This window comes from Pan troglodytes, chromosome 10 (genome assembly GCF_028858775.2).
Source record: "Pan troglodytes isolate AG18354 chromosome 10, NHGRI_mPanTro3-v2.0_pri, whole genome shotgun sequence".
NCBI classification, from domain to species: Eukaryota; Metazoa; Chordata; class Mammalia; order Primates; family Hominidae; genus Pan; species Pan troglodytes.
The window spans coordinates 9,774,819-9,801,958 of NC_072408.2; the positions used below are offsets into that span (position 1 = coordinate 9,774,819).

Consider the following 27,140-nt stretch of genomic DNA (forward strand, 5'->3'; position numbering starts at 1 on the left):
ATTCTTAGCGATGCCGACTCCCTGCCGAGGCACGTGCCAGGCATCACCAGGGTGAGGAAAGGAGGTGTATGGTCCCTGCCTAGGACCTTGTTATGGGGATTTGACAAGAAGGGGCTCTCTCCTTGATTAAGGGGGCCATGGAAAAATCAAGACATTTTCCAAATAACACCTCCCACCTGTAAGTGAGCCGGAGCGGCCAATGATTTCTCAGACTTCCGGAGAACCCCACCCCACAGTGTGTGGTCTCATCACATCCCACACTTCTCTGCCAGCTCCCCCCACACCCTCCAGGTAACTAACCCCACTCTCCCCATCCTCCACCACCCTCCCAGCGACAGTGCGTGGAATACGCCCTCAAGGCCCGGCCCCTGCGGAGGTACATCCCCAAGAACCAGCACCAGTACAAAGTGTGGTACGTTGTCAACTCCACCTACTTCGAGTACCTGATGTTCGTCCTCATCCTGCTCAACACCATCTGCCTGGCCATGCAGGTCAGTCCCAGGAGGCGCACAGCCACGGTGCTGCAGAAGAGAGTGTGCCATGGGGATGGAAAGTGTAACGGAGCGGCAGGCAGCTCAGTGCATCGCTTTCCTGGTCACCAAGGGAGGCATTTGGAGAAAGACGAGTGTTCTCTGTCAAGGATGTGCTCCTCTCTGGGCCTTACAGAAGAATCCATGGCACCCTGGGTTGATCAATGGAGAGAGGGGAGGAGATGGAGAAGGGAGGGATGAGCTGGATGTGTTCATTGTTGGTTGATCAATGGGGAGAGGGGAGGAGATGGAGGAGGGAGGGATGAGCTGGATGCATTCCTTGTTGGTTGATCAATGGGGAGAGGGGAGGAGATGGAGAATGGAGGGATGAGCTGGATGTGTTCGTTGTTGGTTGATCAATGGGGAGAGGGGAGGAGATGGAGGGGGGGGGGAGGAGATGGAGAAGGGAGGGATGAGCTGGATGTGTTCCTTGTTGGTTGATAAGTGGGGAGAGGGGAGGAGATGGAGAAGGGGGGGGAGGAGATGGAGGAGGGAGGGATCAGCTGGACGCATTCGTTGTCGGTAAGGCGTGGCGTGTGGAGGTGGGTTCTGCATCCACCTGTCTTCAGGGACAGAGCTTGTTCCCAAGCTCTCTTGAGTGCCAGAGTCTCCATAAAGTTGTCACGGCCAACCAGGGAAATGAACACAGATGTGTTCAGAGATGGCAGAGCAGGGAAGATCTTGGAGGTTCTCCTGAGTCCTCCTGACTGCCCACAGAGAGGTGGGCGGCCCTCTGGGGGTTTGGTTCAAGGAAGGTCTTGCTGAGGCGAGGGCCTCCGAGAAGGCTGGGCAAAAGGTGGGGAGGAGGAGCGACCTCCCTGCCCCGTGTTCACAGCTCCTCCCCTCTCCTGATGCAGCACTACGGCCAGAGCTGCCTGTTCAAAATCGCCATGAACATCCTCAACATGCTCTTCACTGGCCTCTTCACCGTGGAGATGATCCTGAAGCTCATTGCCTTCAAACCCAAGGTAGGCCTCTGAGAAAGACCTTTGATTCCCAGGCATCAGGGGTGGACAGAATGGGGAGGTAGGGTGCAGGTATTGAAGGCAGAATGAGGGGAAGAGGGAAAAAGGCATCGGTGAAGGACCATCCCTGCTCCGATGGTCAGTGCCCCAACTCCTACACCTGCCCAGAGCTGAACCAGGCCAACTCCAGGAAACATTCTCAGCTCTCAGTGTTGACCCTGGCTGGCATGCACAAGCTGCAGATTCCTCGCTGAGCTGAACCTCTGAGCCTCTCCTAGGAGAGGCAGGTGACGGTCTTTCTCCTATGTCCCATCCTCTAGTACATAACCTGTTAATAGAAGAAACTATGCTCATAGACTGGCAGACCAAACCTCTCCAGGCCCAGCCCCCCAGATCCACTCAGGCCTCTGTTCCACCCTCCTCCCATTTCATCAGCCACACAGACCAACCTCATATAAAACATTCAGCCAGGGCTGGATTTGCTCAGGGCTCAGGACTCAGGGCTCCAGCCCATGGGCACTCCTGTTCCCTGCCTAAGAGGCTATGGCATTGCTCCTTACATGCTCTGGGGCAGGAAGAACAATTACCAGCAAATTTCTCTGCTTTGTTCCTTGTGTAAGGGCAAGAAGATTAGGCCTGCTGCTGAATGAGGCAGGGTCAGAATTCCTGTTCTTTGGATCATCTGTGCCCTTCCTAGCCAGTCACCCCCATTGTCCTCAGTGGTGGAGGAGCAGACACTGGTATGAGCCGCACCTTCCACCCTGGGCCTCTGTAGATGGGTCAGAATCACGGGTATCCACTGGCCGGGATTCACCACCAGGACAGCTGCTTCTGAGGGAGGCTATAAGAGCAACTGAGCAGCCCCCAGGCTACCATGACACCTTTTGGAGAAGGATGAGAAGGAACGAGTTCTAGGAGCATCATGCAGTTACAGACTTGAGACAATCTCTCCAGCTTACTGAGCCTTCTCCTCCCTCCTTTGGTAGTTTTCCCAGATGCAACACAGATCAACAGGAGGCCAAGAGCAAGAATCCCTGGCCATATCTTCTATTTTCATTCAAGTTTTTACTGGTCTCAAGATTAATTGGGGGTGGGGGAGGGTCCAGCTCGGCCTTTGAATCCATGTTCATTGAGGAGATATCCACAGCCTTCTTTGAATGAATATTCACTCACACTTTGGATTCCATATCATGTGCTACATGTATATCATCGCACGTCATTCTCAAAACGTCCCTTTAAAGTAGGTATTAGCATCCCTCTGTGCAGAGGGGGGAAGGGAGGCTCAAACAATTAAGTGTCCAGGATTAATTGATCCACTGCTAAGAACTGGCAGAACGGAGACTGGAATCCGGCACCTCTGACTTCACTGTATTTTCCACCACACTGAGGTTAACTATCATTTTCCCATGTCAAGTGTTCTGCGGGTATTTTTTAGAAAGAGGGAAACCACCTTGGAGGGACTTAAAAGATAAGACAATATTCCTACAATGCAGATTCTTCTGTCACTCAAAGAATGCCTGGGGATCCCAGCTGATTTTCATAGAGGAAGTCCCCTAAGGGGCATCCTTTGGTGATAGAACGGTGGTTTCCTGCCTTCTCCAGAGAAGCAAGTACACTCTTTTTCACCTTCCTGTACAAGTCCCATTTAGGAGGACAGATCTTGTCCTGACCTAGAGAGGACCCCTGGGTTGCCCTGACACCTTCCTTAGGGCACACGGTGTCTGTGCCCACACATGGTCCTATTCCAAGCCCTGCAGCCCAGGAGCTCTGACAGTTCACCACCCACAGCAGCATGACCAGCTGAGGCCAGGAGTGCAGTCACTGCCGAGCCGAGCCTCAGTCTCAGATGACTCCTCTCAGTGGAGAAACTGGCATCATTTTCATCCAGTGTCACGAGACATGTGGTTTAAATATTTCAAAGCCTTGAGTCATTCCACAATTGACTCAGATGTGTTTCTGACGATGTCTGAGGCAGTCTGGAGAGCCTGCAGTGGACTTTCTGAATCATGCCTCCTGAGCATGGGAGACATACAGACAACCTTCCCTGGGAAGTGCATGAAATTGACACCTGCAGGAGCCTCCGTCCTCCACCTAAAAGACACTCCACCTAAATCCTGCCAATCAAGGAACAAGCCAGTTTCCTAGGAAGTAACCATTGTGAGTGGTCTAATCTATAAAGTGCCTCCTAATTTCCTCTGTCCCTGGTTTTCTATTGTGAGAAGATGGGGCAAGATAACAGAGACTTTTACCCAAGAAGGAAGACAGCCATCCTGGGCCCATTTGCATTTCACATTCCAGGGTACATCTATGGTGTAAAGAGAAAGGAAAATGGATCTTTCCCTGTGAATTTCCCTAAAGGGGCTCTGGCAAGAGGGTGATAAAGGTCACCACCCCATTAGGAGCATCATGGAGCACAGCTGAGTCCCTGGATTCTTACTGAGCTATATTCTTCATTCACAAATAGACTCCAGGTAAAGCAGCTCCAAAATTTTCAGGCAGAAAACCAAACTGGAAAAACTTGAAGCTCTGGAAGAATATCCAGCTGGATCTGGCCCAAGAACCAGTGGCTTCTAACCATGACCTGAATCCATGACAACTTTCATTTCCCACCATTAAGTAGGACTCTGTGCTGCACTTTTTATTTCACTGGCATGGTTGTTTGTGTATGACCCAGATGAGCATCAGCATTTGCTGTGAAAGGATGGCTAGGAACCAAGGATGTTGAAGACAGTCTGAAGTTGTCACTGCTTATGTTTCGTCTCTGCAACTGGCTGGTTGGTTGGTCCATCAGCTGGTCAACTTGTATTCTTGCTTCATTCTTTCATTGTTTTCATGGTCATGGATGTTCCCAATTTCTTCATTTCTGTGTGTTCTCACCACTCCATGGAAAATAAATTTACTCAAGTAAGTCCCTGCCTTAAATCTAACCATCCCACTCCTTAAATTCATACTCTGTTCAAAAAAAAAAAAAATCACACAAAGAAACTAGGAATCAACATAAACCAGTTTAGATTGAGTCGGTCCCTGACAAAGCCTCAGGAACCCGCGGGCATGGTTTGAAGAGAGTGAGGTGGATCATGCCATCATTGATTTGAACAGTGAACAGTTACCCAGAAGGATCTCCTTCCCTAGAAGTGAGAGGCCATGACCTGGAGATAACTGGATGGCCCCTGCACCCCACACGAAGGTGCAGGACCAGGCTGGGCAGCACGAAAAGTGCTGGCTGGAATATTCTGAAGGTAATTAAATAACTGGATAGTCCTATCATGAACTGAAGCTTGTCAGCAAAGACAGGAAAATAAATTTTAAAGATACTCTTATAGATTTGATAAACTGAAAAATATGCAATGCCTGGGGGAAAAGTCTAACAGAAATGGCTAAGATCTCTACAGAGAAAATGATAAAATTGAAAGGAATTCAAGAAAAGCTGATAACTGAAGACATCTATCATGTTCCTGAATTGGAAAGCTCAATATTATTAAGATATCATTTTTCCTCAAACTGATCCATAGGCTCAATATCATTCCAGTTAAAACTCCCAATTGCACTTTGCTGGAGGTGAGGATGGCAGGAGAGGGAGCCACACCATAAATACTTTATGGCCAACAGGATGAGGCTGGGTGGTCCTGAGGCTTCAGCCCCTTCGGGCAGTTCTGAGGTCACCAAGGAGGGAATGCACAAGAGCCTGGCGCGGGAAGCAGCGTCTGTCTCAGCTACTCCAGTGTCAGCTGCTGGTTTGGTAGTGGGAGTGATGATGTCACTTAGTTGCCTGAGGTTTGCTGTCGAGGATGTCTCAGCAAGGGTACTGGGGGGGAGGAGCTGCAGGAGGCGATGAGTGAGAGGCTGCGCTCCAAGCTTCTCCTCCTCAGTGGAATGTGGTATGCCAGGAAGGCAGGGGTTCACCCCGTGGAAGGCTCCTAACTCCTCCCCTCCACACAGGCTCCACCTGGGCCGCAGAGGGGTGAAGCAGCTGAGACTCACCTCTGCCCCTCAGCTGAAGCCAGCCCACTCAGGGAGTAGCCAGTGCTCACCTCCCCAAGAGGAGGACGCTGGAGGGGCCTTGACCCTGGCAGCTCTCTGGAATCAAAGTCTCGGTCTCCCTTTTCGGCTTTCCTCCAGCCTGAGAATGGTCCAGAGGGGAGAATGGACCCAGAGTGAAAGCACTCATTGGCCCCTCTGACCCCCTGCTTTCTTGAATAAGCAGCTGAAACCTCGGGAGGTCTGGCCCCTTTCCCACACGTTCCCAGTCTCCGCTCTCTTTCTGTCTGGGCCTCCTCAGCCCAGCTGCTCCAGCTTCACAAAGCCAGGTGGTTTCTCTCATCCCCCTACCCTTTCTTCTGGTGATTTTCAGCCAGAAGTTGACGCATATATAGTGGAGCCCCTCTTGACTGGGTTAGACAGTCTCTCGCCCTGGCCCGAGTGAGTTTCTCCCACTGTCAGTTACCCCAGCCATCCCTGGCTTTCCCCAGCCGGTGGCAGCTGCGAGCACCCAGGCCCTTTCCCTGCAGACTCTTTCCCACCCAGTCCTGAGCTGGTCCTAAGAAGGCAGCAAGCGCAGGTGAGGTCTGGAGTTAGTCTTGCTGCTGCGAGCCCCCATAGGGTGTGTCCCGTGAGCCATGGGGCACCCAGACACTCTTTTCCACAGTCGATTGGACTTCTGTCTAGATTTCCCCATTAGCATTTTATTGCCCTAGTGACAGAAATCTAACAGCCCTGAGCCCCTCTGGGTTCTTAGCTGACCCCCTCTGGGGTGCAGAGCCTTGTCCAGCTGCTGGCCAGACTTGCCGCCTCATGGCCTCCATGCCACTTCCGAAGTGGAGGCAGCCTCCTCACCACGGCTCCTCTCCAGACTTCCTGCCGGCGCCCTTGCCCTGCACGCTGGTCTCTGCTGGGCCCGACAGGCCTTACCACAGCCATCTGGGGCTGTGGCTCCTGTCTGCCACCACACACAAAGGATGTGGCTGGCATTTTCAGAGGATCAGCTAAGAATGGGGCAGCAGTTCAGTTGCCACAGTCTTGTCGGCTTTGAAGCCCCTGTTATCTTTCAGGAAAGAGGAAATGAAGGCAGTGAAGCCTTGGCCTTGGCTGCTTCTCAGAGAGTAGAGAGGCAGAAAGAGGAGCGGTTTCTCCGGTCCCCCACCTGTTGTCCTGAGGAATCCATCAACGAGTCCCTGGGCACTTCCTTTATCGAGAGTGAGGGATGAGTCAGGACTAGTCGGTAGCCTGGTGAATGAGATGCTACCAGAACCAGAGCTGCTCGGGACCCTGGAGGTCAAATGCTGGCTCTCTCTTGACCCTGGAGGTCAAATGCTGGCTCTCTCTCTTGACCCTGGAGGTCAAATGCTGGCTCTCTCTTGGGGCCACTCTTCATAGCACAGCTCTGGGCCCAGCCTTGCCCCGGTCTCACTGACACATGTGCCAGCTAAGCTATAGGGAGGGCCAGGAGGCTCTGGAATGGTCCTCCTAGTGGCGAGCACCTGGAGTTCGTGTGCCAAAACCAGCCCGCTCTGCATCGTGAAGGCTCTGAGCTGACAGAGGCTGTTGTTGGCCTTGGACTTTCCACACTCAGGGGCAGCCGTCCTCGTATCCAGTGTGCCCATGTGGGGGCAGGGATCCTGTGGCTTCCAGAGCAGTCTTTTCTCTGCAGGCTCTGCTGTTCTTAGGACTGGTTTCGCTCTTGCAAATGATTCTTGGCCCTGACATGGGTGGGCACAGGCCCTGCGGAGGGGAGAAATCTTTGGGGATACCCTAAGGATGTGGCTCAAATGGAAGGGTCATCACCAGCTGCCTTGTTTTCACTGGGCTTGTGTCGAAAGGCACAGATGAGGGCTAGGTTGGGGCTGTAGGTTCGCCTATGGATGAGCAGAGGGAAAGTTGGAATGAGGAGGTGGGTGCATGGGGAAGAACACTTGCTTCCATAGAGAAACAACAGCCCAGTTTCTCATCTACTCTGTCAGCTCTGTCCGTATCTAGAAACTTCTGTCCTTTAGATTCAGCATCTGGCCTCTTTGGGCAAATAGCTTTCATCACATGACCCGAAGATGCTGTGGTCCCTCCTCCAGCCAGCTTGGGGTTCTCCAGGGGCATCCATGCCCTGTGCAGATGCAAGGGGACTTTGGAGGCTGAGGGTCCGGATTGCTCAGGTGTGGACCTGCTGTTTTAGGTATTGGAGTCTGTGGCACCAGGAGTGAGCTGCTCCCAGGAAAGGGACCAGATTCTGACATTCCCCTGGCAGGTGGAGAAGTTGGGAGGGCACCCTCAGCAGACAACTCAGCCCCCAAGTCAAAGGTCAGATCTGCTTGTCTGAGCAAGGGAAGAGAAACCACCTTTACGAACTGTGGGCCAGGCCTCTTTCCCCACCCAGGCCAGGGTGTCAGTCTGGATGGTAATCAGACATGTTCTCTGCCCCCGGGAGGAGGCAAGTGGACTGCACACCAAAGAACAGGCTCCTGAAGGTTGCCAGTGGCGACAGAAACAGCCACAGGAGAAGAGAGTGCATGAGCCTGTGTCAGAGCAGCAGCTCATCAGCCTAAGGAGAGGTGTGGCAAAGGCCACGAGGCCCCAAACTGCCCCACCGGAGCCCTGGGGCAGCCAGGGCTGAGGCAGTGGGAAGAAAGCCAGGGCCAGAATTCCTCTAAAGACACCAATGTGGCCACCTGAGGGGCCAGGGGAACCCTGCAAGCTAAATCCATCAGGCCTGAGCTGAGCCTGCCCCGGAGGCAGGAGAGACTCCGATGTCCACAGACTCTTCCATGGACTGATGAGAGACATTTCAGAACGTGTTCTTAAAAGCTCAGTCAAGGACCAGGAGAAGGAAGGGGAAGTGGGATGGCCAGGAGGAAAGGATGCACACTGGAGCCCGTTCCTCTTTTTGAAAGCGGAGAATCTTCTAGGAACTTGGTTTGTTTTTCAGTCATGTTTTCGGCAGCAATGACATTGCTGGCTGAAATGTACTTTCTCTCCAACTTGACCTCTGCCTCCACCTGCACCGCTCACCAGGAATCATCCTCTTCCAACTGTTTTAGATTAGCCATGCACTTCTGTATGATGCAGTAATTTTTGTGAAGTTTTAATTTTTACAAAGCAAATTTTGCTTTATGTCTTCGCTTCATCATCCACTGCCCCCAGATCCCACCCAGAGAGGAAATTCTGGTAGATTGAGACCCAGGAAGCCTAGATCCCACCTCAGCATCACCTTGAACCACCCAGGGCTGAGCAGACGGGACAGGAAGAGCTTCCTACAAGCACTTGTTCCTTCCACGTCTGTTTCTCTGTAAAGTAGGAAGACTGCCTTAGCATACTGTGGTGAGACTGAGTGAGGTCATATCTACAGAGGAATGAAGGCTTCAGGGAAAGTGCCATTCAGATGAAACTCAGCCGGATCCCTACGCCTGGGGAGTTTGCACCCAGCCCTCTAACTCAGCACCAAAGGAACTTCACCTCCAGCCTGGGTGTGCCTTCTTGTCTGTGACCATTTTAAATGGGCCCTTTTGCAATATTGGTATTCTGTCGTCTTTCATCCTGAGCCCATGTATTCTATCCCTTCAGTCTGATTTCTGTCTCACACCATGAAATAACTTTAAGGCTCATCTTAATGCATCCTTGAATTTGGGTTGTGCAAGCATCAACCACGCTACCAGCATCTAAACTATCACTCCCCTTTCCTGTGGCTAATGCAACCCATTAGTCGGCTTTTCAAGCCTTCAGCTCAGTTTTTCACCATTCCCTCTCTTTCTCGGTGCCTAGGCCTTGCCATTCTTCGTATTCTTTATTTCAAGGACTCTTTGTTTGTGTACTTGGCTAGTGTTTTGCTGCAGGCTAAAGTTCACCAACAACCCCCAAAATATTTTGTTGAGCAGCTCACGTGCTAGGCGGTGTGCTTGGTACCAGGGACTCAATCATGAATACAAGCAGGTAGGTAAGGCCACACTTGCCTGGGGCGACTTTGGCCCACTCTTGAGACTTGTAGCATCCCCAGTTCACCCTCTCATTTGTCACTAGGAAAACTCCTGTCAGCTGGCATTCATATTTCAACTTAAAAAGAAGCAGTCAATAATCAATGCCTGCACCTGAGATCAAGTAACATTTAGAAGCACTGGAGGGAAGCAAACAACATATATTGTCAATGAAGAACCAGACATGAAGCTGGATATTTTACTTGCCTTATCTCATTCAATCCATAAGACGAATATTATGGCCTCCCATTTTACATCTGAAGAAACTGGAGATCAGAAAAAGGCTAAGTCCAGAGCTGGCTTTTTGTTGTTATTGTCAGTTTGTAACAAACACCATCCTGCTTAGTATGCACCCTACACTGCTCTAAGCACCTTAATAGGAATGCATTTAATCATCGTAAAAATCCTGGGATTCTATTGCAGGCTTAGGTGACTCAAAAGCCACTCTTTCCACGACAACCCTATTAAAACAAGAAATGTGAATAAGCCATGTTGTTGCTATGCACTTAGTGAGTCCTCAGTAAATGTTAGCTGTCTTCCTTCTAAGATCGGAGACGAAAAGAAAGAAAGCCATTCTCGAGTCACTACCCTCTGGAATGGAAAGTGTTCACTCCACTCCTGTGTCCTGCCACCTTCTCTGAGGCCCCTTGCCACCCTTCCCTCTCATTCAGCCATTCTGTCTGTGGCCCCTGCATTCCCTAGATTGCTTTGGACCTTTGAATTTTGTTTCCAAATCTGAGTTGACAAGCACTTTCAGGAGAGGGGGCAGTCAGCTGACAGGTGGGCTCAGGAAAGTGAAACAGAAGCCTACTACACACTCATCTGCATGTGTTTCCCCACACACTTGCACACACATTTGCAATGGGAAGACTTACACATTGGGGACACAAAAATTGCCAAATTCGTCAATGGTGGGAGCTGTTTCATGTTCATCTCTGTGCCATGAGAGGCATTCAGTGAAAGTTTGATGCATGCATGCATGAATGGATGAATGAGAATTGTGAGCCCGGAAAAGAAAGTCGGAATATTAGTGTCAGAAAGGATTGAGACCATTGAGCTTCCATCAGTGCAGAAATCTCTACACAGTCCTACTTTCTGCCATACGAGTCTCCTTGTTTCTAGAGGTAGCTCTGTTGGAAATCCTTCTTTATACTGAATTAAAATGCACCCCTCTGTAACTTCCACTTATCCCTACTTCCTTTTCCATCTTTCCTTTCTATAAGTAGTTCTTGAGCGCCTCAGTGATGATGTTGAAGCATGGTACCATCTTTATAGGGCTCACAGAGTAGTGCGGGAGACACCAATACACAACAAACAAAGGTTTCAGATGGGGTAAGGGCTGGGGTGGGGAAACTGAAGAGTGTGGGTGAAGAGGCACCTGTTTAAAATAAGGAGGTCAGGAAGGCACCATTTCTGCTGAGCCCTGGAGGTTGAAAAGGAGCCAGAAGAGGAGCATTTCAGGCAGAAGGAAGAGCAAAGACCCCGAGGCAGGGGCAAGCTCAGCTCGCTCTGGAAACTGAGAGTGGCACGTGAAAAGGACTGTGCCAGAGCCCACAGGCCCTTCAGGATCACGGTGAGGGGTGTGCACTTCCTCTGACTGTCCTTGGAAACCGCAGGGATGGGCCATTCAGTGGGGGGATTATATAATCTGATTTTCATTTTTTAACCAGCATGCTGGCTGCTCATTGACAAATGACTGGTGTGGTGAGATGGGGAGCAGCAAGGAGCCTGATGCTGGGAAGGCAGGTGGCAGTGGAAGAGATGGAGCGAGGGGGGCAGAGTCATGACATCACTGGATGGCGAATTGGATGTGAGGGTGAGGAACAGGAATCAGAGACGGCTCCGGGGTTCCTGGCTTTCCCTGAGTGGATGGAAGAGTGGTGTCATTTGCTGAAATAGAGAAGAACAGGAAGAAACCAGTTTAAAGTGAGAATGTGGGGATATATTAGGTTAGAAAATGTCACGTAGGCTGTGAAAATCTGGAATTCAGACAGGCGATCTGGGCTGGAGATGTATTTTAGGAGTCAGCGCCATCTATTCCCTCTGAAGATAGAAACTCCAAGAATCCTGTCCAGAAGCCTTCAAGTCCTGGGAGAAGAGTTGGAGAACGTGCAGAATCACAAGGAAACTGGGAGAGAAGAGAGGAAGGAGAAGGAAAGGGGTCCGGAGGCCAAGAGCCAGGAAGGCTGAAATGAGGGGTGGAGAAGAAAATATCATTCCCCAGGATAAGAGTAGAGATGAGTTAAGCCAGCTGCAGAGAAGGAAAGGGGTCCGGAGGCCAAGAGCCAGGAAGGCTGAAATGAGGGGTGGAGAAGAAAATATCATTCCCCAGGATAAGAGTAGAGATGAGTTAAGCCAGCTGCAGAGAAGAAAGAAACGGTCCTCCAGGCCTTCTAGAAACTGCGGACAGGCAGAGGGAGGCCAGAATGCTGCCCTGCTGTCCAGAGGGTGACACGAAAAGGGCCGGACAGAGGCCAGTGTGCGCAGGCCCTTCAGGACCACAGTGAGGGGTGTGGACTTCCTCTGACTGTCCTTGGAAACCACAGGGATGGGTCATTCAGTGGGGGAACTGCATAATCTGATCTGGGGTCTTCAGTGTGCACCTTTACCCTCACCCACGTCCTGCCATACTGAGCATCACAGAGGTCCCTGACTCTGCCCCTCCTTCTCCCATACTAGAAATCCTTGCCCTGGAGGAGCTCAAAAGCCAGGCCTTCCCAGACCTTGCTGGACATGTTTGCGACAGAACCAGGGCCCTCTCCTTTTCCCAGCTGTGCAGAATTGAATTTGCAGGCCTCATGATTCCATAAAAGGAGTTTCCAAGACAGACCTTCTGCACTTCTCTTTGGCTAAGAGGTTCTTTGCTATAAAAAACACAGGATAATGGGGGAGTGTACCCCGCCCCCAGCCCAGTGCTGAAGCTAGGGACAGGCGTTCTCATACAGCTCTCTTCTTTCCTTCACAATCTTTCCTCTCTCCTCGCTCTGCCCACCACCCACCACCTCACCTGTGTTCCGCCCCTACGATGGTTGGGGCCGCCTGAGGCTCAGAAGTCTGGCCGGCTCAGTTTTCCATCTCCTGGTGGCCTTCCGTGGGGCCTCAGGACAGATCTTCAGGGCCAGTGGCTGTTCTCAGCCTCGTGGGGACAACCCTGACCACAGCAAGAAATGCCCTGCTCTTGGAGTCACTTTTGAGGAAGACGTTTTCATCTCTATGTAGTCTTTCGATGTACAGGGAAATGCCTTAAAATCTTCTGCAGGAGCCCAGGCCTTCGTCGTTCACTGCTCTGTGTTCAGCCCTGCTCTTTGGGAAGGTATTCAAGAACAGTCTAAGATGTTGCCTGAAGAAAAAAAAGTGGCAGTCTAGTGGCACAAGGGTTTAGCATTTGGGATGAAAGGAAAGTGGCTGTGATTGGGTCACGCTCAAACATCGAGACTGTTGGTTCCTGCCCGGCATTCTCCCTCCCATCCCTCCCCTGCCGTAGCCTCTCTGGGTCCCTGCAGAAGCCTCGCTGTTCCTCGTGGTTCTGCTTGGTCCTGAGTGCCCCCACGAGCCTCTCCATGGTTCCCCATTGTCCACAGAGGAAGCTGCTCTGGCCGGCCCTGTCCTCCAGCCCTTGTCTCCTTTTCAGAGCCACCCATGCTCTCACCTTTTCCGTGTAATAAATAATAAACACCTCCAGTGCTGCATCCTTCAAGCTGCCTCCCGAGACCAGCCTGGCTAGAAGTGGTCTCCACCACCTCTGATCTCCCAGAGCACCCTTTTCCCTCTTTCTGGTACTTAATCAGAGCTCTTGCTGGAAATGTCTCATCCTTCCAGCAGGACTGGAAAGTCTTTGAGCAGGACTGTCTCTTGGTGGCATCCACACTGACCTCCTTCCAAATGCTAGCCCAGTAACACCGTGTGCCTGTCATCTCTGTCAGTGTCAGCTGAATGAAGGCCAACGGAAGACAAGACAGGCAGCTTCCTCTGGGGTGCCCCTCCTCGCAAAAGTGACTCCAGCCTCTGGCTCACAAGCTCCGGCATCCAGCAAGGACACCCCCTTCAGTTCTCCACCCACCACAGGAGCTTGTCACTCTCTGGGGTGGTCTGCTGGAAAAGAAAGCAGAGATGGAAGGCAAAGACAGTGGCTCCGGAGCCGCCATCCGTGCCGTGCTCAGCAGGACTTAGCAGCATGGCCACCCAGGTCAGGGAAATTCTGGCTCAAGTGTGCTCAGACAGTTCAGTGCAGAACTCAGGGCCAGTGAGAGGTGCTGGGCCCTGAGACTACCTCAGGCCAAAGTTCTGAAATTCAACCCTCCCAGGCTTATTGGAGGATGGGGTCCTTGTTTGGGGGTTTCTTTTGTTTCATTGGTTTTTTGTAATGCCGATGAACACTTCCACAGACCTAGTGTTCTACAGAACACAGTTCTGGAAATCTGTAGGGCGTCACCATGATTCGGGGAGGTAAAACTGACATTTAGTGTTTAGCGGGTGGGACTGAGGATGCTGAAAGTCCCACAACATGTGAGAGGGTTCTGCCCAGTGAAGGAGCATCCTTGGGCCCTGTGGAATGATTGGGAAATACTTATCCAAGGAGCACCCTTCATGGGTGATGTTCAGTGACACCGATAGTGGGGGAGTCTTCAGTGGCTGGCCAGGGGCCGAGGCTCAGCGAGGATAACACTGCCACTAGAAATACGACCGTATCTTGGATTGTATGACCGCATTTCCTCACTAACCTGGAATATTCACATTGAAGAACTTGAAGAGCAAGCAAGAATTTTATTTCAAAAATCGTACAGAAACCTAGACATTCTCTTGGGCTAGGTCTTCAATCCTTTCTGGACCCAATGCTCTTCTTTTTGGAATAGTCTCCCCACCCACTGTATACTCCATGTCCCTACAGAGCTCCACAGCGCCCCGTGGTGGCCAGCGTCACCTCCTCTCTAAGAACCCACACATAGCCTCAGGCTGGCTGACTCAGCGTCTTAGTGACTTTTAGATGAAACCTGTTTATCCAATCTATTGAGAAACTGCAGTGTCTGCCACCGTCCACAGAAATCCCTAGGTAGAGAAATGCATTAAAAGGAGTAGAAAAGGGACCGGGAAAGAAGGGCAGCAGCTGCGGATGAAATGCGGCAACTCTTGCCCCAGCCTTCGCCATCGGCACAGAATTCAGAGGCCAAAGCTGTGTGGGCCAAGCTCCCGCATTCCCCTGATTATTATTTATTTGCAGAGTGCCCACGGGGCACCTGGTGCCACGCAGTGCTCCTTAGACAGGCAGGCCCCGGCTTTGCCAGGAGGACCTTCTCCCGCTCCCCCCGCCCCCCGTGGCTCTGCACTCAGGGATTTGCATTTTGTTACAACACTGTGACAGGTTTCTTTCCGGCCTTGCGCTGGAGAGCTTAAAAGTCACTATGAAGGATAAAAAATAATTATATGACTTGCATAAAGCCTTCATGTGGGAAGGGTAGTATTAGCTATTACATTTAATTATTTAATGTAGAAAATTATTCACACGGTGTAAAAAAGCCCGGTGGGAAAGTACACTGTGGTTTCCGTCTCTGGCCCTGCCACGGGGAAGGAAACTGGAACACGCCGGTCTGGTAGGAAGAAGAGGGATTCCCAGACCTACAGGGTGCGTCGGCGATAACCCGACCCACCGAAGCCCGAGGTGCTGCCAGTGCTTCCGGCCCTGCGCTGGGTCAGCCTGCCTTAGGGGCAGGAAGGACCTTCTGTGACACAGGCGGTGGGCAGTACAGGAAGGTAGCCTCTCAGCAAGAACCCCACCAACAACAGCAATAGTAGCAACTGTAGCAATCAGTGAGCACGTTCTCGGTGCCAGACAGGGCAGGTATGAACTTATATCATTCTCACAAAGCCCTATAAGGGGCCAGGCACAGTGGCTCACACCTGTAATCCCAGCACTTTAGGAGGCCGAGGCCGGAGGGCCATTTGAGCCCAGGAGTTCAAGACCACCCTGGGCAAGACCCCATCTCTAAAAAAAAGAAAAAAAAATTCTATTTTTTAATTAGACAGATATAGTGGCACACACCTGTAGTCCCAGCTCCTTGGGAGGCTGAGACGAGAGGATCTCTTGTGCCCAGGAGATGGAGGCTGCAATGAAATATTATTGCAACACTGCACTCCAGCCTGGATGACAGAGCTAAACCCTGTCTCTAAAAATAAAATAAAATAAAACCCTACAAGGGCAAGTACCCTGGTTATTCCCATGTTGCAGGTAGGGAAGCTGAGGCACAGAGAGGTTAGGTAACCTGCCTGCACAACCCGAGGCTCATTGTGGGAAGTGAAGGCGGTCTATCATTTTATTCACATCTTGTTCAAGAGTGTGGGTGCAGGTTGCCGGCCAGATGCCCTGGCCATGCCTGGAGCTGGGCATGGCTCCCTCCCCCACAGCCACCTCTGCCCAGCGCCCTGCCTGGCATACCTGTGCTCTCTCCAGGAGCCCTCGCCCACTAGGTTAGAGAGGGTACAGGGCAGGAGTGACAGGATGGGCTGTGGGAGCTTTCTGAGAGTGCTGAGCAGGAAGGGACCTCTCTGATCGGGGTTTGGAAAGCTCTCTCCAAGGCCTTGGTCCTGTGGATTGGACTGGAAGGGGTTCTAGGCAGGCAGGCGGTTTTGAAGGCTGCCACAGATTCAAGCCCTCCCATAGCAAAGGAGAGATTGCTCCTCCTCGTTCCAGCCACACCTGATGCTGCTTGTTTCCTGCCTTCCCTTCTTCAGAGTGCATGGTGCTGTTCATTTGAGCTTAAAGTTGCCTGTGTGCATGGCCATGTGTCTGCCTAGCCTTATCCCTCTCCAAGGAGGCATTGATTCAGCACCCTAGTCCTGGAGGCACCTTTGCAGAAAACGGCTCATTTATTCCAGCATGAGTAGTGTGAAGCAGCTACTGGGATCCCCTAATCTACCCAGGTACAAACTGAGGCAGAAAAAGAGCCTCCTGAGACCCCCAAATGGAGCTTAACCCATAACCCCAAATTTTCATCTGCTCTCAGTGGGGAAGATGGCAGGCTTCAGGAGGGCTGATTCATATTCGTATGCCCAAGCCTTGCATAGTTACAGGCCTCTAGTAAGTGCTTATTATGTGTTGATGAGATAAATAAATGAATGAGTAAATAAATGGACGAAGGCCTTCAAAAATGTCCTGGGGAGGATAAGCCTTAATTCCAAAGAAAAATGGGAGCAGAAAGTGTCCAGTTAAAAGTGTGCATTCTAAGGAGTGTGTGTTCCTCCTGCAACTAGGAGAGCAGCCCCCCTCACCTCCACCCGCCTGGAGTCCTCTCACGAGGCAAGCACCCAGCCCCCTGCCCACTCCTGCCCTTTGTCCAAGCAGTCCTCAAGCTAGCTGTGCAGCATGTGTCTTGGGGTGCTTCTGAATTAACACATCACAGGATGGGAGCTGACAGAGGAGGGCAGAAATCCCCACCTCCTCCCAGGCTGCTGGCAGCTGTGTGCTCCAGTTATGCCTTCTCCATTAGGCGCCACTAATTTCCATGATTACTGTTATGTCTAAATGGCATCCTGGTGTAATACAATTTATATTATCTCTGCTTGGTGTCGGTTACCATTGTTTTCATGATATTCAATGGGATCAACTCTGCATAGACACATAGACACGCACTGAGACTTCACCGCCGCCACCGCCACCGCCACCGCCAGCTGCCAGTGGGACCCAGCTCCTCTCCCCGGTTCATTCGGCTCTCATCATTTCTGGGACCCAGAAAAGATCAGTGTTTCCAGGAGCTGGGCACGGCTCCCTCCCCCACAGCCACCTCTGCCCAGCGCCCTGCCTGGCGCACCTGTGCTCTCTCCAGTGCTTGCTCACTCAAGCAGGACCTCTGCTCTCTTGCAGGGACCCCCTTCCCTAGGTCCGGTGAAGCCATGTGTTGCCCCTCCCTCCCTCAGCGCCGCCCCACCTTGGCAGCCTCCAGCTGCTTCCTGACTGATGTTCCTAACCCTGTCTGCAAGGGCCCTTCAGAGGACCCTTTGTCCTTTTCCACTCTCCGTCTCAATCTCAGCAGCCCCACTTCTAATCCAGCCCAGAAGTCCTGCAGCCCCTCCAGTCAGCACGCTCCGTGACCCATGTGTCCTAGGAGGGGAAACCAGGTGTTCAGAGTCAGCTTCCCCACAGGGCCGGGGAACTCAGGAGCTGGCTGCCTCCCCTGTGTTTCTTGGGGCAGATAAGGAAGGCAGGCAGGAAGGAACAGAGAAGAGAAAGAAATGAGTCATGGCAGTGACAGCACCTCTGCCCTCCAAATGCCTAAGACTGACAGCACCACCCCAGGCAAGGAGTAAAAGGTGTGCGGACTTCGTCGTGGACGCCTTCTTGCCACCAGCCTGATTGAAAGCTGGTGCGGCCTCTGCTCTGGGCAGAGAAGGAGCGAAGGACTCGGAATTGAAGGGCAAAGGCGTGCACCCGCCACGCCTTCCACAGCAGTCCCCTCACAGCTCTCCTGTAACAGACAGAAAATGGGCCCCTGCCACCGCCCCTCTCGATAAAAGAAGAGTGGCTTCTAAGAACCTAGCAGTTAACTGTCTACATGAACTCGAGTCTTACAAAATGCAGCCGTGACAACCTGCACCCCGTCGCCAATCCCAAACGGCGTCAGCCAGATTTCATTCAGGAGAGTTTGAATACTAGTGACCTGGAGGATGGGCAGAAAAGACCTGAGAGACAGACTAAAGGAGAACTCAAGATTCCAGAACCTTCAGCTTCCTCCTTCCTCCTTTCACACACCTAGGCTTTGTTTCCCTGCTGTTCAGTCCCACACCCAAAATAGAACCTGTGACTCCTACGTCACTAGGCAGAGCAACGCTGGTAAATAATGACAGTGGCTGACCGGGCGCAGTGGCTCACACCTGTAATCCTAACACTTTGCAGGGCAGAGACAGAAGGATCACTTGAGACCAGGAGTTCCAGACCAGCCTGGGCAACATAGCAAGACCTCATCTCTACAAAAAAAAATTAAACAATTAGAGGGGCGTAGTACTTGGGAGGCTGAGGAGCTTGAGACCACAGTGAGCTATGATCACACCACTGCACTCCAGCTGGGGCAACAGAGAGAGACCCTGTCTTTAAAGTGAACATTTTTTTTAAAGGTAGAAATTCAGAGATTTTGGTCATCATCCTCTGTCTGGAACATTCACACATCCAGAACACCTATTCCTGAGGAGGCTGGATAGAGTCGGTATAAAGAATAGGCATCTCTTGGATTTTTTAAAAATGCTTCCCTAGGTATTGGTCCTCACATTAACCCTATGCAAGACATAGGACTGGTGCTTGTATGGATAATAATCAGATTATGATTACCTCCCCTCAGAAAGCTCAATCTCCAGCCAACTGGAATAAAGACAACGGTGATGACGAGATTCTTGAAATTGCACTTGAAGGTGTAATGAGGTGGAAGCCTCTGGACTCTGGTTGCTTTTTGTTTTAAGCGATTGCACACAGAGGGCTTGGGAAGTGTTCCTCCAGTTGGCAAGAGGCCCACGATTTCTTACATAGGTAGTCATCCCATCCCTTTTCCCACTGGGAGATGGGCATGTCTTGTCTCCAAAAAGCAGAGGACCCGGGAGGTAGGCATTTTACAGCCAGGAAGTATCACTGGACCATGACCCCACAGTTAAGACACAGTATCTGGGACCAGAAGAAAGCAATAAAAGGTCAGGACACATGTGCCTTGTGGATGGGAGCAGAAGAAATGGCAAGTTCTGAGTGCTTTGGATGCATGGTCTCCTTTCACCCTCACCTCAACTCTGTGCTTTATCCCATGTTCTAGGTGTGGAAACAGTGGTATAGGGAAGTTAAGTTATTTGTTCAAGGCTACCCAGCTAGTCAGTGGCAGAGGTAGTGTCTGAACCCAGATCTGCCTCCAGAGATCAAGCTTTTCACCACTATGCTGCCTCTTTCAACTTGGTGTATCTCCAACGATGGAGCCAAATCAGGGCATGGACAACCAAAATGGAAGAAAATCCACAATTCTCGTGCATGTGAAATGCATCCTATGATGCTTTTGCAGCAGTTGTTCCTTCCCAGCAATGATTTTCTGATGTCAATAACAATTTGGTGACCATTTTCTCAGCCCACCCCTATCAGTGAGTGGAGGTGCTGTGGCACTCAGGCCTAGGTACTGGGACCTGCCCTGAGATGGCCAGAGGAGAGGCCCATCTTATGAACACATCTCCAGAGTGGGGAGTTGGAAGGGGGAAATCCACTCAGCCTGTGGGATTGGGGGATGGCGAGGGCAAGGCTTCCAGCTGCAAAAACGCTTTCCCTTCCGGGCAGCCCGCCCTGCGTGGCTCTGAGGAGCTGGACAGTAGAGGTTTGGTTTGCCACTTCAAGGAGAGCCAGGAAAACCCTTTCTCCAACCCCTTACTTCTCAACCATTTGGGACACAGTCACCAGAGAAATAAGGGGCAACAGGTATAACCAGACTCCAGGTCAGACTGATTTCGTAAGACATGTATGATTTTCTTCCCACCCTCCCTTCTCCATTACACCCTTAAAACCCCTATTACTAATGGTTTCCAGCAACCGAGGGGGCGGGCAAAAACAGAGAGAAGAGAGATGAGACAGCATCAAGCCCTTCCACTCCCGAGAGTGTTGGGAAAAGTATTCCTCCTAGGACCCAACCACCTGGGGACTTGGGGACCAGCAGGAAGGACCTGGGCCTTGTTTCTGGGCAGGGTGTGGTCCAAGTGGGAGGAAGGGGCTGTTGAAATAGCGGGAGGAGGGGACAAAGGGGCAATGGGGATGGAGGCCTGAAAGCTGGCCCTGAAATTGTCTTCATGGTCCAGCTGGAGGACTGAGGGGCTCTGGGCACCAAAGGCAGGACGGTGGGAGGATGGGTCAGGGTGAAGAGCTGCCTCTTAAAGGGACCCTGTTTGTGCCCAGACATGTACCCTCACCCACTGCATTCCAGCTCTGTGGAAATCCCCCAGGGCTGGGGCACAGGAGCTCTCAGCGACAAGGAACCTGGTTGGTTTCTGCAGCTCCCAGGTAGTGTGCCACCAAACAGATGTCAGTCTAAAGCCTGGAGTAGCACAGCCTGCTGAGGACAAGTGTGAGGCACAAGGCCTTAACTCCAACGGAGCCCAGCCAGTGCCAATCCAGTGAGAGCCAGCGTGGAGCCATGGGAGGAGGGGGCTCCCATGGTCAAGAAAGAGGGGGCTGTGCCTTCTGTCTGCACATATACAAAGAAATCTGGGAGAAAGGGTGACCAGGGGTGCACAGCCAGGCGGTTAACAGGGTTCCTTTAGGTCTCAGCCCTTCACCCTTGTGTGCCCGCTGATTAACTGTGTGTGTTTCTCTGGTTTTCAACACCAAACCTTTGCTCTGTTCTGTCCATTTCTTCCTTTTCCTTTCTCCATCTTAGAGGTGTTGCAGACCAAGGCCAACTTACCCATTTTGTTTCAGGTCTCTCTGGTGGATGAAGATTCCAACTCATCCTCCTTTCTTGAGCACTGACACTCACACCTTCCTCTCTCTCCTCCTTCTCCCACACCCAAATAATGTTTTCTTCCACGTTTTCTAGGCTGATGCAGAGAATTCCTGGATTCTTCTCTTGTTCTTGTTTGTCTCCCTTCTCTTCCTTGACTTCCCTGCCCTTCCCTTCTGAAATAGCTCTACCCCACAAAGACAGTATTCATATCGAGAGGGTCACCCAGTGTTTTCCAAAATCTAATTTTAAGTCTTATGCATAGCTGTAGTTCATCTGGGGTCTTCACTTCTTATTTCCCTCTCCCCAAAATCACTATTCTCCTTTTGCCCTGTGAATGATATCTGAGAACCTGAGAGCGAATTGGTTATTTCCTGCTCATAGCATGTGACTTAAATGGGAGAAAGAAGTCTCTCTGCCTCATAGGCTCCACTATATTCAGAAAAATACCCTGGGAAGCCAACAAGAAAGCCCCGATTTGAAGCTGACCCTCACCTCACCCACGCCCTGGTCAGCTAATCTCTGCTTCGCCCATCCTGGGTGTCCGGTCTCCGTGGTGGCATTTCTGTTTTCTTTCGGCAGAAATGCCTGGGAACCGAAAGGCCCCTTTCCCTGTGACCTGACCTCCCATGCTAAGAATAACAGCACATGTACCCTAAAACTTAAAGTATAATAAAAAAAAAAAAAAAAAAAGAATAACAGCCCCAGGACAGCATGTCTTTCGGTCCCTCTGGAAAGAGGGCATGGCTGGGAAGAGGGAAGTTAAGGGAGCTGGATAGAGCTGGGAGGAAAGGGAAGAACACAGATTCTTGGCTTTGTGAGTAAAAAATGAAGAGGAAAAGTTGGCAGCCTTCAAGTGAGCTGGGGAGAGATCTGGGAACCTCTCGGAGGACGCTTCATGCTTTCATACCCCACTCCGACCTCAGAATTCCACCTCCTGGAAGCCCAGAGGGCAGGCAAATACTGGTCCCACTGAAAAAATGTGGCCAGCCCTGTCTTGTCCCCTTTGCAGACCATTTCTAAACTAAAGGCGTGAATGTTTTTTCTTAAAGAAGACAAATCTCTGTAGTACTCGGTCCTTCCCCCTCCACCCATGGGGAATATGACCGCCTGTAGCTAGGGGTGTATGGGGAATATGACCGCCTGTAGCTGGGGGTGTATGCCCCCATTCGGTCACAGAATATCGCTGTGCAGGCCCCTACACCTCCTACACCCAAGAAATCCATGTGCTAAAGAGTCCACTCATCCAGGACACCTGGGGTCCTATAGGGCCTCTGGGACAGCCCATTCTTGGTTGACCTGTTGTCCAAGTACATGAAAAAAGTCTTTTAAGAACATTCATCCCTTCTCTTCTCCAAACATGGTGAAAAATAAACAAAATCCATAGCTACAGAATCAAGTGGTAAAGTCAGGACACTGGTCTTCCCCTTCTGTGCCAGAATCTCTCCTTCAGGGCACCACTGTCTTCATCCCCTTCTAGGCAGCCAGCCTCCCCCAACCTACCAGCCTATCCCTAGCAAACCCATCCTCAGGAAACGCTTTGATCACCGCGTGCCCTCTGCGTGGCATCTGCATTCAGCAGGACCCTACCTCCAAATGACCGTGAAAGAACCTGGGGAGGGGCTTAGAAAGCCTCAGAAAGCCCTGTCAAGAGCCACATAACCCACTCCCGGACTAGGAGCCCAGCCTTGCCTCTGTCTCCTTTCCCTTAGGAAGGTCTTTGCCAGGGTTGGAACTGCCCCTGGAAACACTGGGGCACCCAGTGCAGGAACTAGGGTACCCTGATTTGATCTGCAAGAGTTGCACTTATTATGGATCTTATTTTAACAATTTGGTCCTTCTTTTATTTTTGAGCTTTATATGAGTCACCTCTGAGCCCAGATAACCTGCCACCCTGCGGCCCACACTGATGGCTGTGGTTTTCAAAGCCTTTTTCATTCCCAGCTTCACCCATAGGACCGAGCCCACTACCCTCTGAGGGGTCACACACCTGTGTTCCCTCCCTCCAGACAGGCCCTTCTGCTGGAAGAGGACTGGGGGTGCAGGAGATGCTCAGCGTGGACTGAGAAGAGAGCATAGTAGCCACATCCTGCCGCCTGGCGATTTGCGCCACCCCCCCCACACACACACACCCACTCCTGCCCCTGGTGGGACGTGGACAGGGCCTCTGTGGAGAAGGGGTAGGGTGGGTGGATCTGTAGGATGGGGGCCACGTGACCGAGGGAATGCGGGCAGTAGGGTTAGAGTGTCGCCTCCCTGCTGCTCCTTCCTTGCTGGTGCTCCTGGGCTCCTGGCCATGGTGAGGGCGTCCGGAACTCCAGAGGCAACACGGAGGTGCCTGGACGATGATTCTGATGGTGGTGTTGCTCTGTTCTTGTCTGTCTAATATTCCTTTTTAATCCCCATCCTGCCTGCCCTCCCTTATGTAGGGTTACTTTAGTGATCCCTGGAATGTTTTTGACTTCCTCATCGTAATTGGCAGCATAATTGACGTCATTCTCAGTGAGACTAATGTGAGTATTACTCTGCCCTCCCCAGGAAACCTCCTCATTCCTCCTCCTCTGCCTCGTCTATTTCTCTCTCTCTCACTCTCTCTGTTTACCTTCTTTTATTTTTTTTTTTAATTTCCTGTTTTTACCCGCCTCCAGTCATGCCTTTTATTGAACCTGCCGTCGTCCTGTGGGGGAAAAAAAGTGGGAGCTTCTCCTCCTTTTTTTCCATTTACCTCAGCTCTGCCCGGCGCTGCCGGGCTGGGGCGTGGAGCTGAGCAGAGGGAGTGGCGGTAGAGGGGACACACCGCCCGGCTCCCCGGGGCGGCCACAGCCCCACGCCACCTTTGAACTAACCCAGCTTTTGTCAGGCCTCTGCACCCTGCGAAAACCAGGTTATCCAGGTTTGAGCTGCCGGAACTGTAGAGTGGTAAGAGAGTGTTTAATATGCCCACGTAACCTCTTTCTTTTCTCATTTTTTTTCTCTTCTCTCCCTTTTTCCATACCTTTTTTTTTTTTTTTCATTTTTCCTCTTCCCTTTTGTTTTGTTTTGTCCTTTGTTGTTGGTTCTTCTCTCTCTCCCCGGCTGCTCTGCCCCATGCAGCACTATTTCTGTGATGCATGGAATACATTTGACGCCTTGATTGTTGTGGGTAGCATTGTTGATATAGCAATCACCGAGGTAAACGTAAGTACATGGCGTCTGTCCCTAACCGTCCGTGCCTGCTCTAACACTCATTTGCCTTTCCCCGGTTTGTTTCCTTCATTTTATTTTCTCTCCCCACCTTCTTATTTTTTTTTTTTAATTTGTTTGTTTGAATTGGTTTGAAGGTTTTTTTTTCCTTGTTGCTTTATTTTGAAATCTTTTTTTTTTTTTTTTAACTTTGGAACGCATTAGGCCTTCCCCTTTTCTGTTAAGTTCTGATTGCTGCATCTTTTCTCTCTCCCGTACAATCAGCCTGGCATGACTCACACTGTATCGGAGGAAGCAGCTCTGGGAGCTGTGGAGTGAGAACATGAGGGGATGTTTGCCACTCTGGGCAGCTGCTGGGGCAGGGACCCAAACCTCTTCTGACCTCCACCTTCTCCTCCAGCCACTGCCTTCCCTACTCTCTCCTTTCCATCCCCACAGCATCTCAGAAGGGAGCTCTCTCAAAGTGGAACACCCTGAGATAAGGCTAAGACTCAGCCTACACCGTCAGCCATAGCCCACCCTCGCCCAAGGACCACCCATGATCTTGGGTTGAATGGGCTCTGTTTTCATTTAACATCAGCAGCCCATGCAGGCGTCCAGGTCCCTGCAGGCTCATTTGGAAGAGGAACGAGAAGGGGAGGATCAGTCATGTCTGAACTCTTCTCTAGAGGTGGTGGGTGACGTACTGAGAGCTGCTCTGGGTGGACCTTTCCTCCTAGTTGCTGTGGAAGCAGGCCCCATGTGAGCGCCTCACTCCCACATGCACCTGCCACCCCTGCCCTCGACCCCTGACCTCTCACACCCCTGCCCCTGGCTCCCTAGCCTCAGACAGCACCCCAGCCTCTGCAAGGCCTCCTGCCACCTCCTTCTCCCAAGAGGGGCCTCCTCCTATACAGTTCCTACCAGTTCCTGCACATGTCTTTTCTGTTACCTGGCATGTTTAAATCTCTCTTTATCTATAGGCAAGCCTTCTTGCAGTCTTTAACATGTGTTGTTTAATTTTTTCGTCATTATTTTTCCTTAATTAAGAGACTTGGTAATGTTTGCATAGACTTTTGATGCACTGAACTATTGAATAACAGCCAGAGCAGACGCTTTAGAGTTTTGATCTAAGATGTTTGGAACTACCCAGCCCACCACCCCCAGCCCCTCCATGCACCCTTACTCCCCTCTCCACTCCATCTTTTGCTCTCAGTCAGTTACACTGCCGTGTTATCTTGCCTGCCAGATTCTTCCAGATTAGAGACCCCTGTCTGCTCCTCTTTTAGCAGATGGACTATGGAAAGCGGTTGTCACACTTGTTATATGTTCCCTGCTGTAGTCTGGTGCCCCAACCCTGCTCACCCTATAGCTCCAGAGACCATGGCCCCTCTGTCTTCCTGTGTCTCTGAGAACTGTCTTTGTCCGGTGTGTGTGTGTGTGTGTGTGTATGTGTGTATATGTGAGTGCATGTCTGTATGTGTGAGCATGTGTGCATGTGTGTGTGTGTGTGTATGCACGCATGTGTGTATGTGTGTGAGTGTATGTGTGTATGTGCACTCTCTCTTAACTTCTCCCAGTAAATCCTCAGGTCATTTTTTTAAAATTAGTCTTCCTACTCATGCTCTGAGACTCCTCTCCCCTTTCTGAATGGACCCCAGTTTTGCAGCTGGATGAGCCCCAAGTTGCTGTTCCCAGTCATGCACATAAAGGCCAGAGCTTCTGTGCCCAGAGCTTGTGCCATGCAGTGCTCAGCCGTGGGAGACACTGCAGGGAGAGAAACAGGAAAGACAGGGCAGCAGTGGGCTCTGCCCTCAGGAGGTTTCCTTTCCAGACAGCAGTGCAGAGCCACATTAAAATCTATGCAGAGGGGCCGAGAGCCCCACAGCAGGAAAACGCAGAAAGGTGACAGCAAGCTGCCCCCCGTACAGTGGCCCACTGCAGCTCTGGGGGTCCTATGGGTTCTTCCTACAGTCGCCAAGGCCCCATCACTCAGTCTGCAATTTTCTCCCAAACTATTCATGTCTTTAAAGAAAAAGAAAAAACAACAAAAAAGCATTTTCTAGGATATAAAATTTATACAGAAAAGGGGGCTCTGTTGGGGATAGGGAGGGGGCCTGAACCCGTCCAGCAGCTCCTGACATTGGAATAGTGGTTTTCTATTTCCAAGTCACTTTGCATTTATCTGACAACTCTAAATTACCCTTTAAATTTGACAGGTAAGAATTCTCATCCCCAATTTGCTGATGCTAAAGGTGATGATGGAGAGATTAAGTACCTTTCCAGTGCCTCAGAGTCAGCCTAGCCCTCCTGGGGCCAGCTCACTTCCTGCTAGGCCAGAATTCCTGGTTTCTGTACTCCACAGTGCCTTTTGGTAAACAGAAACCTCACCTGTCCCTCCTGGTGTACTGCCACTAGCCACGACTTACTCAGAACTTACGTTCTGTAATTGATATCTTAAATAAGCCAGGGTTTTTTCCACTTTCTAAATAAGCAATAATCAGCCACCCTGAGAGTTCCGCTGCCCCTGTGTCCTCCCACACTGAGATGCTCCGGGCTGAGGCATTTGTGGCTTTGAAGTCCCACTGAAGGATTGTCGGGGGACAGGGTGGCAACTGTGCATGTGACTGACAACAAGAGGAGGTGTCCTGAGACCCAACACCTATTTCAGAGCCACTTTCTCCCTCTCCCACACAACTGATGGCTTCCGAACCAAAAGAACAAACATAACATCCCCCAAGGCAGGAAGGCGGTTTGGGAGAGGAGAAAGCTGGACTTGAAGTCAGAAAACTGGCAGATTGTTGAGTCTTGCTGCTGCTTCCTGTCAAAGCGTTACCAACATGCCCAGAGACTCTGTTTTTTCATCTGTCAGAGGAATGTGGTATTTACAGCAGTGTGTTTTGAAGCTCAAATAAGAGCATCTATTTAAAAACTCTATATAAACTGGTAAAGCACTGTGGAATGGGAGGAACTGTGGCACCCAGGCAAATGACATTCCTTCCAAAGTTACTGCTGGTGTCACTCGGAGGGCCTAGTCTCCAACCAAGACCTTTTGGTTAGTCTAATTATAACTTACAACCCACAGTC

General features: G+C 51.1%; 1 protein-coding gene across 50 annotated transcripts in view; it reads left to right on the top strand.

Annotated features, from left to right (window-relative positions):
• CACNA1C (calcium voltage-gated channel subunit alpha1 C) overlaps positions 1-27,140 on the top strand; it is a 723,808-nt gene that overhangs the window by 639,183 nt on the left and 57,485 nt on the right. For 18 of the 50 annotated variants that reach the window (XM_016922741.4, XM_016922752.4, XM_016922763.4 and 15 more), the window contains 4 exons: positions 333-491; positions 1,388-1,498; positions 23,321-23,404; positions 23,985-24,068. In XM_016922741.4, coding sequence (XP_016778230.1) covers positions 333-491; positions 1,388-1,498; positions 23,321-23,404; positions 23,985-24,068 — 438 coding nt within the window. The remainder of the gene's footprint in view (positions 1-332; positions 492-1,387; positions 1,499-23,320; positions 23,405-23,984; positions 24,069-27,140) is intronic. The other 32 variants (XM_016922779.4, XM_024347623.3, XM_016922749.4 and 29 more) reach the window with 4 other exon arrangements.